Source organism: Falco biarmicus, chromosome 8, assembly GCF_023638135.1.
Source record: "Falco biarmicus isolate bFalBia1 chromosome 8, bFalBia1.pri, whole genome shotgun sequence".
NCBI classification, from domain to species: Eukaryota; Metazoa; Chordata; class Aves; order Falconiformes; family Falconidae; genus Falco; species Falco biarmicus.
This window is the reverse complement of record NC_079295.1, coordinates 32,845,952-32,862,273: the sequence shown is the minus strand read 5'-3', so window position 1 is coordinate 32,862,273 and position 16,322 is coordinate 32,845,952. Positions and strand designations below refer to the sequence as shown.

Below are 16,322 nucleotides of genomic sequence, written 5' to 3'. Positions count from 1 at the left end.
TCCCAGAACATTTGCACAATGATAATGAATACCTAAAACCTGTCCTTGAAAATTATTTTGCTTTGTTACTGAATACAAATCTCTTTGATATTGGCTTAGTCTACATGAAATATCCTTTACCAAATGTCTGCAAAGCAGCATATTTGTGATTTTCAGCAATGTCATAATACAGTTGCTGTGGCTAATGTGGGATCTAAAAACACCACTGGCTGGCCTGGAGGAAGCAGCACAGCCATCGGCAGCTGCTTCTACTGCCCTACGACAAAATCAGAAAATAAAAATGCTGATCAGATTCACAGTGTCACTTCTCTCCCCTCTGAGCCTCCCCACTATCAACAGCTACAGGGAATTGAATTGAAAAGTACTAGTTCACCATCATTACAAATGAGATTTGGATATTGCTGCAATTAATCTTCCTGAATCAATAGGTACGGTTTGATAGCCCACTGACCTGCCAATAAGGAAAGCACAAAGAAAAATGATCAGAGGGGATCAAAAGCCTATAGATGATAATGTTTTTTATTAATATATGCAGGTCAGTCAAAACAGCAGTGCTCCATCTAAGAGGGCGTACTTCACAGAGATTGTCAATGGTAAATTTTTTTGTTTCAGCTGTGTATTAGTTATTCGGTTAAGATATCAGTACCATATCAAACATATTTTTAGTATGCATGCTAGATAACACATTGGTGTTATAATTTTCCAATGTTCTCTTTAAAAAGTTTATGGCCTTGAAAAAACAAATTCCAGGATTTTTCTTCTTTAGAAAATTTTCTGATTCTTTTCCTGTCTTTTCTGATTCAAAAATAAATTAATTCAAAAACTTAGAATTCCACACACAATAAAAATCCCATTTTCCAGAACATCTAGAATGAAAAATATGTATTTTTTTAAATAGCTTTGATCTTTCCCAGTCTGTCATGGGAACAGCATTATGCATTTATAGGCAAATTAAAGGAACATATTTTAAAGATACAAAAATAAACCTACCCAAATAAACCAGCGATAGGAAGCTAGCTCCTGGTAATTGTCAAAAACGTATTGCATTGCCAAGCCTTGAGATATTATAGGGAGCATTTAGATTGTGAATCATGCTGCAGACGGTTTAATGAAAAGATCCAGCTGTCATGTGATTTTGGAAGACAAGAAATAGGAAAGAAAACCCCCTTTAGCTTGAGGAGAAATACACCAAAACATAAACTCAGAGACATGGTGCAATAGGCACAGCTCTCCATGTGATTGCCAGGAATATTTCTGCACCATTATAGAGCATCTCTAAAAACAGGTTCCCCATTACCACTAGATCGTGGAGTACCAAGGGCCACCAATTCCATTACATTGCTTGCAGAAGACAGCCAAGAAGCCTTTTCAAGCAACCCCTGCTAATGAAGTCTCCATGGGCACATCTAGATCATGCAATGGAGCATGGTACTGATATCCACAGCGTACTCTGAAGAGTATCACACTTCCCCAGGGAAAACATGTCTTACAAGACCTGTTTCTGACATAGGTCTGGCAGCCAAGTCCCCACAGCATCACATCTAACACACCTATACTGCTCAGCCCTTCCCAGCCTTTCTGGTTCCTGGCTCAGGCTGTGCAGAGCAATTTTAGTATCTGCACTTGCACTGGAGATATGTCCTGAATCACCCACAAGCTGCTAGACTTCAGGCAAGATTTATACTATTGCTTCCGTGATAAACTATCTGGCTCTTCAGCTATGCTGTTAGAAGTTTTTAGATCCAGAAGTTCCAAGATAACCTTCACAGACAACCCATATATAGGCAGTTTTATTTTTCTCTGCTGCCTGTGACTGCCAGATGCAGCCTGCTGCCAGCCAGGAGAAGAAACCAAAAGTTCTGGAGCCCAGAGCTCCTGCACCACAGTACAAAGGCCTATGGAATCTGCTGCCAGTGGGCATTTTTTCCTCTTTGTGTAGATGTGAATATTTTTATATAAATTAAGTGAACAGGAAACTGCAGATTATAGCTTCAGAACTTGCTAATGACCATGCAAGGGATGATGAAGATAAGAGTAGGGCTGCTTTTTTGTTGCCCGTCTCATTCTTTTTGATATTTTAAAAAAGATTTGGCATTATTGCAACCACAGTTATTATTGCTGACTTTGAGCATAGCTCTTACCAAGTTTAATTGTCTGCTTTCTCCCCGTTTTGGCCTAGTATATCACCCTACAAAGGATTTTAGTCAACCAACACAAAGGGAAAAATCCAGTATGCCCAGTGAGCTCTTCCTTTCAACAATCAAGCAGGTAAAAAAATTTTAAAAAGTAATAATAATTTAATCATCCTGGGACAACACTCTCTAAGTGTTCATTATCAACATGGGCTCCTAATTTATGCCTAGCTGTTTTATATCAGTACTGAACCTTATGCCAAACTTTAGAACAATGACATCCAACAGAGCTGGAATTTGTATGGGAAAGCACTAGGTTTTTATCCTGAAGGCCAAACAAGTAGCTGTTTGCAATTCAGCTTTGGACTGACTATTCCATTACCTCACTTGGTTTTAAAGCAGTTCAAGTAAAACTATGAGGGGCTGAGAGATCACAGAATACCATTTTTACCTGCAGTATTCTTACTGAATCCACAGGATATTTCATATGACAAACAATATAATCATATTTTTAAACATATTTACACTTAAACTACTTTTTATCCCAAATAACTTTTTGAAAACTCTGAACTGAGAGCATTTTAGGAATGGTACGATGGAGGAAGGGAATACCCCAGACAGAAACACTGGAGCACAAATTGCTTCTCAGATGAAAATTATCACCTGTTCTTTGATTTCTAGTAGATGATACAGGCCTTTGGCTTTCAAGGTCTTCTCTGAAAGCCTCCCCTGCAGGAAATTTATTTACCTCCCTGAGAAGAATAAAAGGAAGAGCTGAATCTTAAAACTATATATGTACACATAAAGTTAACTTTGACATTCAAAGCCAGTGTTCAGGTGTTTAATCATCATCTTCCAAAAATTGTCTTGGAGGAAAGCAATCACAGATACCCAAGAACAGAAAACCGAATAGCTTCCCAAATGTCATTACTGCAAAGCTCAGCATTTTTGCTCCCATTTTCTCTGGCTTTCCTTCTTTGTAGTAAATCAAGAGTATTCCACTGCATTGCATGTATACCTTGGCAAAATGGATCCTGTAAAACTTGCAAAGTCAGGAACACAGGATCCAGCCATGTACCTAAATCAAAACTGCTCTAGTCACAACACCCGAACAAGGAGCTGCCACACTGGACATACAAACAAGCCCCATGAACTTGGATGGCCACAGCCTCCAGTCAGCCTTCTTATTGTGTTTGATAATGGTGGACGACGGCACATATTTTGAATGAAGGCTGCTCAGAACACGTGCTTTGTTGCATGCTAGAGTTGTGATATTTTACCTTGCAAACATCAGTGCCTTTGGATTACCATGAAAAATACACCAACTATTGCATGGAAACATGCACACAGGTACTAAATACAGAACGCATTTGTAGTTGTGAGCATAATGGGGCCCAAGAGCCTTGAAAGCAGCTCCACAGATCTGAGAGCAGCTTACCCCCTAAACACAGATGACAAATCTACCTTGCATTAAAGCATGGACTGCCCAGCTTTGCAAAAAAAAAAAAAAAAAAAAAAAAAAAGGATGGTTGTTTTTCTGTGACCTTGAACAACGTGGGTTTCGTCAGGGGTGGGAGAACACCACGGGGACAGAGTGTGAGCCAGCTTCCACTTCTGCTTTATTTCATTTTGCGACGACGTTTGGCTAGTTTGGATTAAAAACACCAGCTCTGTTTACCATTAGCAGAGCTACAGGCTTTTGCAATGCATTGCGAGTGCCATCTGCAGGTCGCAATACGTACTGGTGGGCGTTCGCAGAGCAAAAATGCGGAAAAACCTGCTCGACAGGAAATCTTAACCGTACATCTGATGGAAAAGCTCGTAAAAGCAGAAAGACTACAGAAACGCTTGTTTTAGATCATTCAAAGCGCAAAACCACTCAGTCCCGTGGCAGCTTAGTGCAAGGGATTAACAAAGCAGCTTCCCCAGTATCTTTCCTAATTCTGCACCAGCACAAATGCAGTGATGCTCTTTGTGAGCAGAGGAGGATGTGAGGCCACCCTAACCTCTGACTGCTGAGAATGCCAAAAAGGAGGAGGCTGATCTGTGGCACCTCTCTTCATAGACCGAGAACCGGAGAAGGGTTTCCAACATGTGCAACTCAACTTCATAGTGCTGAAGCACTGGGAGGCTTTTCCAACTAGAAGGCACACTGGTTTTCAGGATAAAAGCCCTGAATAAGGTAGAGAGTCTAAAATGAAATTATCTTTAGATTTACAGTTGTAATTGACTGAACTATGGTTATCTGATTTGCACAAAAGAATTCCAACCAAGCAAAGAGGCTGTCATCCAGAGTGGTATTTCTTTGGAGATATCTTGATAATGCCTGACTACTAAGTTTCACTGTGCAGTAGACACTGTGCCTACAGGTGGCATTTTCAGGGTGGAAGCCTGTGAACAGTATCAGGACTGGCTGAGAAAGTAACAGGTATATACAAGCTAACAACTTCTGTCCCAGGAGCTCAGGCTTTTTAATCCAAATTCAAACATCTGTGTTTGAATGCCATCTGTGCATTCCATATAGAATAAGTACTGTCAGAAAAATTGCCACAGCAGTTTTGAGAGCAGTTATGAGAGAAAGGGACCCCAAATTATATTTCCTATTGGTCACAATGCAGCACTTTCAAATTCACTGACATTTTCCAAGCACAGCTGTATGCAGGACTGTGATCTATTTGACCCATGCCTGATTGAATCACTACATCCAGATTTATAAATCTGTGGAGTTTCTAATCAGACACACAGACAGCACATTCCACCTCTCAATCTAGTGCCTTGGCAGGTCAGTCAATCAGAGCATTTCTCAGCACAGCAATCTCAGACACACTACTTTTCTTTACATGTAGTTAGGCAGCATTCAAAAACATGACTGTTTTGTCCACTGTTGAAAATATCAAGAAAACTCATGAAAATTGTTTCATCCGACCTTTGCAAATGCCTTCTTGAAATAGAACAAATATATCTGCACCAAAAGAAAGTAGATTTTGGAGAATAGATTTATACTGTATGACAGGCTAAGTATTTTTTTCAGAGAATTGCCAACAGCAAATACTATTGCATATACGGTCAATCTCATCAGGTATGTCAGTATTATGCTTTTTTTTTTTAAAGAAAAACAAACACAATCCTTTTTATTGTCATTAATACCAATAATTAACATACTTACGAGGGGAATAGGCAAACCCATCAGTTTTTTTCAGGATCTTAGCAAATGTGCTTAATTATATGGCTATATTGGGAGCAAGCAATGCCAGTTATCCACCCTACCCATGGTGAAGTTATTTGCTATCTTGAGAAAAACTACAAATAACTGAACTTAAGTTAGAATTAAGTACCAACTAGCTCTAAAGAGTTAAGCATCAAGAAGGCAGTCAGGAAGTATAAAAACTGGTCATAATCAGAGTAGTGAGGAGATTTATTCCCCAACCACAAACTCACTAGAAGCTTCTGCAGGAGAACTGCAGGTGTGATAAATTTATGGTCTACCCTCTTACCCTCACTATTACTCTTTCCAAAGCAGAGAGTATTATATTCTTAAGTCTTTGACCTTAGATAAAGCCTGAGATTCCTTTCACTTCCCCTCAATTCATGTCCCCATGTCCATTTACCAGCACCACATTCCAGTGTCACACTGCAGACAGGCCTCATAAATTAGGAATGGTATTCTGGTGTGAATACACAAAACTATTCCTGTCAAAGCCAGGGGGAAGTAACAAGGTTCAGCTTGTGTCAGTTATTTCTATTCAGGAGGCACCATAAACTTCATACTCAGAGTGAAGGACTGATTGTGACTGTTCACGATTGTCCAGGCAGAGCAATGAGATGCTCATTGATGCTATCGCATAAGATGTAAAAGGATCACATTCAGAGGAACCTGAGAGATTCTGTATCTGTGTAAACCACACTTTCCTCTTTCCTCTCTATCCTCCTCCCAAACACCCACCTTCATTTGAACACATGTGGCCATCCAGTGAACTAAATTCACACACTCTTTGCTCTGAATTTGGCCTCATGAAGTGAATGGATGTGTGTCTGAAGTTATTCAGAGACAGACATACTGAAATAGTACAGAAGGAGGATTAACAGCGCGGTTAGAAAAGTCTTTAAGTGACATAATTCTATTGTGACTTGCCCTAGTACCTACCCATGCATGCTTCCTATCTGTAAGGTTCCTAAACCCTGATGAGGGGATGTATCTCTAAATTACTTCGTCCAGTAGTGCAAGCCTTAAGCAAGGTGTTTCCATGTGCAGTTACACACCTTGGTGTCATATCCACTGTCTTTTATCACCTGTTCTTAATTTATTTCCTACATCTCCAGTGAAGTACTACTCAAAGAGGAGGTAAGAAATGGGGAGGAAAGCTAACCGTGATCTGGAAATGTGAGATGTAGCTGGAATTATGAAGCTGACGCATCACAGAGAAAGGAAATTTAGAAAATATTAATTCCACAAAGGACATTACATCACCTAGTTTTAGCTCCTTTATATTACATGATCATCATTTTCATTTCTTACCTCAGTGTTGCATCCAGTAACAGCTGACTCAAGCCCAGCTTCTGGAAAGGCACCTTATGCTGATTTCAGGATAAAATCTCCCACTAACTTGTGCTTTTGGATGAGGCCTTGTAGAACCATGGTTTGCAACCGCAAGCTTAAGGTCCATTTTAATAAATTCACAGAAAGTAATTCCAGAAATTCAAGCCTATTACCAGAAGACTTAAATCCACAGGTGGTCCCATGAAATTTTAGAGACCCACCAATCTAGAACTGCTGCTTTCAGGCTATGTGAATTGTCAATGGTATGCAAAGACATCCCATCACAGCTGTGACAAATAAAGATGAGACGTATTTTTAAACATCTACTATGTCCATGCTTCGAGGAAAAGTTACAAGCTTTTAGCTTTATACCAAAATTCCTGGACAAGCCTTGCTTACACTGTGCTATGAGGAAAACAAATAACAATAATAATAATAACGTCTCCTTGTAATGATTGCTTCTCACTCCAAAACAAACAAAACCCCCTCCCAAATAATACAGTGTACTCTTGGATAGAGTGAAAGGGCAGTTGCCCTTGCTGCAAACATTCTAGTGTTTCCCTTGCTTCTTTACAAGCTGCTGCTTTCCACTGTATTCTCCAGGTCCTCAGTTTTCACTGTAGGAGCTAAAATTGATTTTTCTACCACTCTTGCTCATAACCACCCTCCTCTATGTCCCAACACTTTGCATTACTATCTCATAAACTGCTTGTAATTTCTCATAGGCTTTGAGACCTCTCATCAAAAAAATGTGGTGATTTTCTGCTTGCAAGTCCTGCTGCTACCATATCCTGCAGTGTGCATGCTAACTTTCAACCCTGGAAGCTGGGATCCTGGTCAGTTTCCTGGTCAGTTCCAAATGTTTGAAGAGAGCAGTGTGACCCAAAACAGCAATATTTTTTTTTTCTCAATATAGAAGAGGAGTAACAAAAATCAAGCCAGAAAATCTCCAATTCGGACTCTTACCTGTGCTACCTCTTCAAAATCATCATGTCGTTTCTGCAGCGCGCGTGCTCTGTGTAGAGATTTCCCTACTCCCGTATGTTTACTCAGAAAGGCTTCCCCATGATTTTCAATCCAGTCCAGAACCTGCCAGAAAAGAAGAACATCCAATTACCTCTCCTGTCTCAGCAGCACAGAGAAATTCTCGGGGTGAGGATAATACAGCTGCAGAGGTATTGCTTTGTGCTTGCTATGGCTAAACACATGCAAGATCTGTCAAAGTCCACTCCAACTGTATAAAAGATACAGATGTTTATAGATGTTACTGGTAAAATCAGGATTATTGGAGTTTTACTATTCAATTTATTTCGAAGTGTAGCTTATTTATTTGAGCCTGGCAGATATTAAATATTTACTTTCACGTAAATGAATTTTAGTGAACAGGAATCAGGAATCTGGAATTTTTTACAGCAAGTACCCTCCTCTTAAGAGCTCCTTGTGTAAACTGAAAACAATGATAGCTAATTTCACGTACACAGCAGATCTCAGTGGGAAGCATCTTAAGCCAACCCAAAAGTACGATGGAGGGATCAATTAAAAATTATTTTGATGTGGGGAGAAAGCATTATCAGGGTAACTAGAATGAAAATGTTAAGAATCCTTCACTGTAGGCCATAAAATATTGACAGTGTGTAACCTACGAGTCTTTCAGGCTTTCAATTCAGTTTCCAGATCCTTATGGAAAAGCAGACTGTCAGATCCAATATTCTGAGAGTTAAAGAGGATATTCTTTTAAAAGTAGATCAACTGTATGAGCACCATCCATTTGGAGCTCCTTCTCACAATAACACGGGCATTAAAATTTAGATCAAATCTGTCTGAGGTCTACTACAAGCTGGGAAAAAAAAAAATAACTTGACAATAAGAGCTTGGAAAATTTCAGGATGTGATCTCCACCCTTTCTACAGCTCTTTCCCAATACACAGAGGCTAAGAGAATAAATAGTACTAGATCAGTGCTGCTATTTGTGTAAGCAGCTAGGGCTTCAGCAAGGAGCTGCCTTGCACTTGCAACGAGTTCTTGATCCTCATTGCTACTGGGCTAGCAAACAACAGCTTGTATTTCTGTCACACTGAAGGGAGAAGACGTCACAAGCATCCCCAGGATAGGGACACTACCACAGACTGCTGCACCTGCAAATAGCCTTGGAGCTGCATCCTTTCTTTGTGCACCACTGGGGTGTGAGCAGCAAGTGTGGGCACCAGCGATGCGGGGCAGGGCCTGCAGTGTGCCTTGAAAGTGGTGGCAGCTTGGCCTGAGAGAGGCTGTGGTGCCAGGGTACAGAACCGAGGCAGGAGGGTGCTGTTGTGCGAGAAGCCACTTGTCATGTGTGGGGCTGATCAATGAGCAGATACTGCTGACTAAGCCTAGAAACCTAAGACTGGAAAACTGAAAGATGTGACTATTTTTTTTTTTTTTCAGGCAAATAAAGCTATTTCATGACTTGGTTGTACAGAATCTAAATGACCTGGGTTTTGAGTCTTTTCTGTACTGTAGATCCCAAGCACATTTTTCTACGTTCCAAGTACAAACAAAGCTTTATACACATATATTTACTTCTCAACCCTATTTCTTTGCTGGGAAAAAACTTTTTTAATTAATTGCTTACAAGGTATTTTTCATTCACAGAGTACAAATAATTTCACAAAGTGGGGTATCAAAGCACTTCATGTCCTGCAGGGACAACGCATATTTGGCACAGGTGTCACTGTGGGGTTGAGGAAGCAGAACCAGGTATGTTGGCAGTTCAATCATCACTTCCTGCTTCCCTTTCTGTGATAACTTTGTCTCCCATTTGCTCTCAGCAGAGAATCCCAAACACATTCCTTCAAACTGTTTTGACAGCCATGTGCCAGCTGGTTTGCTAAGAGCTCTTCTGCAATATATTCTTGACCAGGAATCTGTATATAACTGGTAATAACATTAATTATTGGACAACAGCCTTCTAACATTTGTGTCGCTAACAAACTGTAAATAATTTATTAACATCCTCTTTCCTCTTGTCAGGATTTGTCAACTTATCTATTAAAGATGGAACCAGATGAAAATTCAATTTTGAAAAAAATCTCATGTAATGAGGCCTTATTTTTTAAATACTATTTTTTAAAATGGCAAATGGCTTTAATTTAAACAATGTTTTATATGAAGTTAGTTTGTAGTATATGCTTTCTGTTTATTAATAGCTGATTGCCACTCACATTAATTCTACAGCAAACTATTCTAATAACTTTTTTTTCTGCTTATAGCATTAAAGTAGTAATAGCATAATAATAAAATTGTTATCCCAACCAATGTTATATTGGGCTGCTTTAGTCACTCTTAGATGACTGTTGACAGAGATTGCGTCTTCTGTTTAATAAACAGATGTTTCGTTACATGCTTCAATTCAAAATAGGAAATACAATGTTTGATGCCTACCTTAAAGATAAAAACAAAGGCAATGAATTTTAAGCCAGAGTATTCATCAAAATAAGGACACTTTACTCTCAACAAAAAAAGCAACCAAACAAACAAAGTGCTGGAACATTAATCCATAGGGAATAAACCTTTGTTCCAGGACTCATTCAAGAGCTGGCAACTCCTGCAGCAAAGTCTCATGTTGCATTTGGACAGTTACTCCGTACTGCCTGACACAGAAGGGCACCATCTGGTGATGCACCAAATCCTTCCTGTAACTTGAAAGCTTCCCTCTGAGGTCATCTATACAGGTATTGATTAGGTTTCCAAATCCTTTAGTTTGTAAGATTAGATATAAAATACCCCTTGATGTCACAGAATTGTATAACCACTTCAACACTACTAACATATCCAAATCAACACTAAGTGAGCAGACAAGATTAAAAAAAAATCAATCTATAAACCATCCACTAATGACATGGCTGTAACACCCTATTTGATGACTACTTTACTACGCCATTTTTCTACTTAGAGTGCCATGCCTCAGATTTCATAGACCCTATCTGCTCTTTAAAAAGTTCTGGTTCAAATTGTTCCATAAACTCTACTTCTGCCATGATTCCCACAAGAAATAAATCATGAATTTTTTAAAAATAACTTGCTTAACAGCATTTTCTGTGGCTCTGAAACCCACATGAACATATTTGACCACTCCAGTCTTCAATGAATTTATTTTCACAACCATTCTGTGAAATACATAAATGCTATAATTTCATTTTGCATGGGGGAGATATATATATATATGTATGTATGTATGTATAAAGAGACAAAGTGAGTTGCTGAGGTGCCCCAGGAAGTTGGCAAAAGACAGGACATTAGCATGAGGCTCTGATAATCTGATAGCCCTAACTATCAAAAGAATACTCAGCATTTATATGAGCAGCTAATATGTTTTTCCTTATACAAAGCATTTTCTATCTAATAAGCTCATAATAGTTTGCAAACATGGAGAAATACCACGTCTTTGTTTCCATCATACAAGGCACAGAAAGTTTGCACTAAATGATGAGCTGAGGTATGGAATAACTGAGTGAGCAAAGGAACAGCAAGAGCATTAATCCGGACAGATATAAAGCACTTACTCCCCAGTGAAAAGAATGAGAAATGTTAAGCAATTAGTCTGTGGCAAATGCAGGAACAACTCAGAAAGGTCACAATGAAACCTGAAATCACCAGCACTTGTAAACATCTACCTGTCAGTGTGTTTGGAGACATTCTCCCTTACCCTGAAGAAAGGAAATGTCTTTAGAACTAGCATAACTGTGTAATAATTCAAGATAACATTTAGCATTTTAATCTAGAGCACGGACTGTATATCTTACTCTACTGTCAAAAATTAACATTCTGAGATATAGTTAGCCATTGAAGTTACAGTGGCTTAGTTCAAATAATTTAATTACTCCTTAAAAACATAAACAGCTTGAAGATGCTGTAAAAAACACAGTTAAGAGTGTTTTCCAAATTACATCTTCACATTTCCTAACTGTCCTTTATTGCCAAGCTATTTTTTCTTGTAACAGCTAGAAAAAGTCTGTAAGTCATGAATTCTTTGGAATGAAAATACTGTGCTACAGATAGATCCATCATCTGAGGTGTTTCTTGAAACATAAAATATATTTTCTAACTCCAGCATATGCCAACTTTCTTTCTAGTATGCATTTACTACTGTACTTTCACTACTTTGAAAGCTGCTCGGGCCAGGGGCCAGGACCTCCCTCCTGCTTTGTAGCTCCTAGCGCAGTAAAGCCTGATCCTGCATAACCACAATTTAAATACAGGCTAACTGCTGTGTGGACACACTCTCCCTGTAGGCAGCATTTTCAATCCAGTCTGCTGTCCATTAGATAATACTACATTCATAAAAACGCAGCTGAGTTCAAACTTGAAGGCCCATATCCAAGCATGGGTGAAGCTGCCCCTGGAATCACCTAGGAAATGGTATAACTCACTGACATGTTATGGAAGGATTGGGGGATAGTAGTCTTGGAATTTTACCTTCACCAGTGGCAGATTCCCATCCTACACCTTACTGACCCCAACCACTATTGGTGAGCTGATTGTGGTAGCTATTTCTGCTGTTCCGCTGCCCAGTTCCGTAAGATGTCCATGGGAGGAAATAAATTAGCTGCTCTGTTTACTCTGATGGTAGCTTGCCTGGGACTCCAGAAAATGTGCATGTGAGGCTAGGAGGTGAGAAGGAGGCTCTCTTTCTTTTCTAGATGGAGATCCATAATTCTGTGTTTAATTCCCAGCTAATAAAAGCTTACACAGCATCAGGCTCGAAAGCATGGAATGTTTGCTAGGAGCCTGTTAACAGAAGCAGAATGTAAACCAAATGCTCAAGAAGCACATTGGATGTCAGCAGCATTTATTGGTGGGAATGCTGCAGGATACACACACATGTTAAAAAGATATCAATATCTTTTTTTATTATTATTATTATTTCAGCTAGTTTAAGATCAAAAGTGGTAAGAGCATTATTTTCTTTCTCTCATGATGTGCGTGTCCTGTCTCCTTATCTCCTCAGGGGAACAATTACACACCCAACAAAATAAGCAGCAAACCCAGGTCACCAAGACAATTAAATAAAACTCCAGTACAATTACGGCAGGCTGACTGCACTAGCTATTACAGTCATTATATGGCTGGATAACCACAAGAATCAAAATGCTACCTGGAGGAACAATAGCCCTAACTGTCCCTTTTGAACAATCTATGTAACTGCAAAAATAATAATAGTGGCAATTCAGACAGATTTCATCTGAGTGCAGCATCAGGAAGCAGATGCTTCAACGAGAAACGCTTCCAGAGCCCTCTCCACACTCCTTTTTGCTGATGATGGAACTCTTGCCTGTAGGAAGCCTAAGACCTATGGCACACCTAAACTGGCAAAATAAATATTGCCCAGGTGAGGTCAGGGAAAAACATATCTGAAAGTCCATTTGCAGGGAATGGCAATAGTTTGTACAGGACAAGGTAGGAAAACGTGGAAAGAAAGAAATGGAAGAATGGTTTTAAAGGAAAAGGATTGAAGAAGCAATCAGGCAATAATTAAGCAAAGTTCTGGGATAAAAATTGCTCTTCCTCTAGGCTAATTTGTATGATGGGAATATAGCAAGATGATTGCATTAATGCAGTTAAGGTCAATTCTTTTAATAGCTTCAAAAGTTAATTTGATTTTTAAATTAAAAAAAGCAGTGAGTACTGTTTTTAAAGGGTAGAGTTTTCAATGTAGCTCTTTGAAAATTAAGCCTCTTTCTGTAGGTATCTTTCCTAATCAGTAAATTTGAAAACTGAAAAGCACCTCATAACTTTATCTGATTTTAAATTAAAATCTCCTTGGGAACCAACTCTTTCCTAGCAGATCCCCATGCTCTGCTCCCGTTTTACATTAATACAACATGTGAAAGGAGTAGTAAATCCATTACTTTAAGGAACTATATCCATTATTGAAGAAGTTGGAAAAATTCTGCATTTTCACATCTTTTAAACTGTATTTCTTTTAGCAGCAATGAATGAATATAAGATGAGAGTGACTTGGATAAGAATCATAGAATCATTTAGGTTGGCAAGGACCTTTAATGTCATCAAGTCCAACTGTTATCCTAGCACTCCAAGTCCACCACTAAACCATGTACCTAATAGCCACATCTACACATCTTTTAAATACCTCCAGGTATGGTGACTCAACCACTTCCCTGGTCAGCCTGAACACAGAGGCTTGCTCAAATACACCTTGTCCTACAGGAGGGAGATGAGAAGTGTAAGCTAGTGAGCAAACCAGCATGAATAAGATGCAGCATGTTGTGCTAGCAGTGATGGGGCACCCTGACTTCTGCATATGACCCAGGCCCATGTTTAAGAGTTTCGCCGCTCCTGAGCAAGATGACCCACTGAAGTGCCTTGGCAGAGGGAATCATTAATCTTTGTTACTCTAATACCCACAGTTGTTGCCATAGTGACTCTTAGGTTACTATGAAAACTGAAAACAAATTATACCATTTTACACTTTCAGCAGTTAAGAGTCAGATCTTGATCTCAAACCAGTCAAACCTGGCATAACTCAAAGGGGTTAGATTAACTCTTTGGTAACTCTAGCAGGGTTGCAATAAATTCCAGAGTAATTCCCATGAGATAAACCCCATTTATTCAGCTTTAAATGAGGCCTCATTTCAAAGAGGTGCATAAGCATTACCTAACTTTAAACACATGGATAGAGCCTCCAAAATGTGCTAGGCTTATGCCAGTGAAAGGAAGCCAAACAGTATCAAGTTGCCACTACACGCACTTTATTACTTGCTCTTGAGATACTATGGGCTAACTAAAATTCTGGTGTGATACCAGGAACTCATACAGCACTTCAAAACTTGTGGTTTTATAGTCTCATCACCATTTCCACTCACAAGATTCAAACCTTATCTTTACCTTTTCTATAGCTGCTATTATGAATGTTCAGTAAGGCCTTGCGTATCTGAAACTCCTATTCCAGAAACTCTGCCTTTGCCAGCCATGCTTTTTGTAACCAGGAAGTATACTTAAAAGGTTTCTGTTTCAGATCATGCTTTCATAGGTACCTTACCACCAAAGCTTGTTGTAAATGTTTTGTTGTACTGCACAGCAACAAAATCTTTTCTGTCAAAGCCCTTCAAAATTGTAGAAGCCCAGTTAGTTACACTGGCTGAACTAGAATTTGCAAATACAACACAGAAATCTCTTGGCAGAAGATAATTCATTTTCTTACAACAGAGGAACTAGAAGCTACACATCATATATGCATTTATGAGCAACACAATTCAATGTAGGCATGCTCTCAAGGTACCCACAAACCATCCCCTTCTTGGGTGGTAAAAGGAAAGGGCCTCTAAGCGATAAAGAGTTCACATTTGCCAGGGAGACCACTGAATCTCTGGGTGGAAGAAGTAGCCAGCGTGGGATTATCAACTTCTATCCACTGGAATTACATCTGCTTCTGGACAACACTATTCTGTGCAGGCTGGCATGGCTAGCCCAACCTCTGACCTGCTACCAGTACCTCCAGGAGAACTTGGTGTCAGCAGCAGCACCAGGGAAGACAAGAACAAACACTGAGAATCAGAAGAAAAACAAAACAAAAAATCCCCCAAACTCCACACCAACTCAAGGAGACTTAATAAATCCTAATCCTCTTTAATGAATAAAACGCACACCAAGTCTGATTTAAATTAAAATACAGTTTCTTTGTTGTATTCCAAATAGTTGCTGAAAATAGATTTCTTTTCCCTCCTATCCCTGGCCCTGTCACAGCAGGGTAATGTCAAGTAAAGGTCTAGCTGAGAAAAAATACCAAAATACAAAAGAACTTATCCTCTGGCTTTTCCTGCTATTATTAATGGTTTATAATAGAACCCAAAACAAAACTCAGCTGTTCTCATTGTGGTTTTTAGCTCCTAATAAAAACTGAGCTCGCCTTTTCACTTCTTTATTCATTATAATTTTAAGCTGGTGGCACAGGAATGTATTTTTAAAACCAGTTTTTTGAAGAAGGGGGATCACACCTCCTATTTAAACCAGAAACATCATCTTTGGCTCCCATGAGATTATTTTTAATTTCAGAGACATCTGTATCTCACTCTAAAACTCAGGTCTTGCTCCCACCAACATCCACAGCAAAGTTTCAACTGACTTCAGTAAACATGGATCAAAGACCTCGTGTTTGTAAAGTTAATAGGCAGGGGCTAGTTATGCATCCAGCAGAATCTGAGCCTCCAGACAGACGCCAAACAGTATGTTCTATTTCCCATTTAGCAACTTCTGAACAAGTGTAGTTCATATGACAGCACGTTGCAAGCTGCACAGGTTGATGCACATCAGTGCACTCCTACCATACATAGACAGCTCTGCTAACGCAGTTCAGTAGCAGTGCAAGGGAACAGTGCTCTGTTCACTCTCTCTGGTTAAGCATGTGAAATTATGCAAGAGTTTTAAGAAATAAGCAAAAATCGACAAGGATTTAATATCAAAAGTAGACTGGAATTCAAGTGATTTGCTTCCATGCCCAGCACTGCAGTTCAGCAAATGACTCAATTTCCCTGCCTCCATTCTCATTTCTAAAATGACATTAACCACACTTACAGTCAAAACAAGTAAGGATGACAAAATGTTTGGAGTGAAAGCTGCCTTTTACTTCAAGTTTTTGCAACCTCTAGCAATATGTG

The 16,322-nt window shown here is 39.3% G+C and overlaps 1 protein-coding gene across 8 annotated transcripts in view; it reads right to left on the bottom strand.

Annotated features, from left to right (window-relative positions):
• KALRN (kalirin RhoGEF kinase) overlaps window positions 1–16,322 on the bottom strand; it is a 528,299-nt gene that overhangs the window by 238,129 nt on the left and 273,848 nt on the right. For all 8 annotated transcript variants that reach the window (XR_008823368.1, XR_008823367.1, XM_056348127.1 and 5 more), the window contains exon 10: window positions 7,636–7,758. Coding sequence is in view for 6 of the 8 variants with exons in the window: in XM_056348127.1 (XP_056204102.1) it covers window positions 7,636–7,758 (123 nt within the window). In the remaining 2 variants the exon portion in view is untranslated. The remainder of the gene's footprint in view (window positions 1–7,635; window positions 7,759–16,322) is intronic.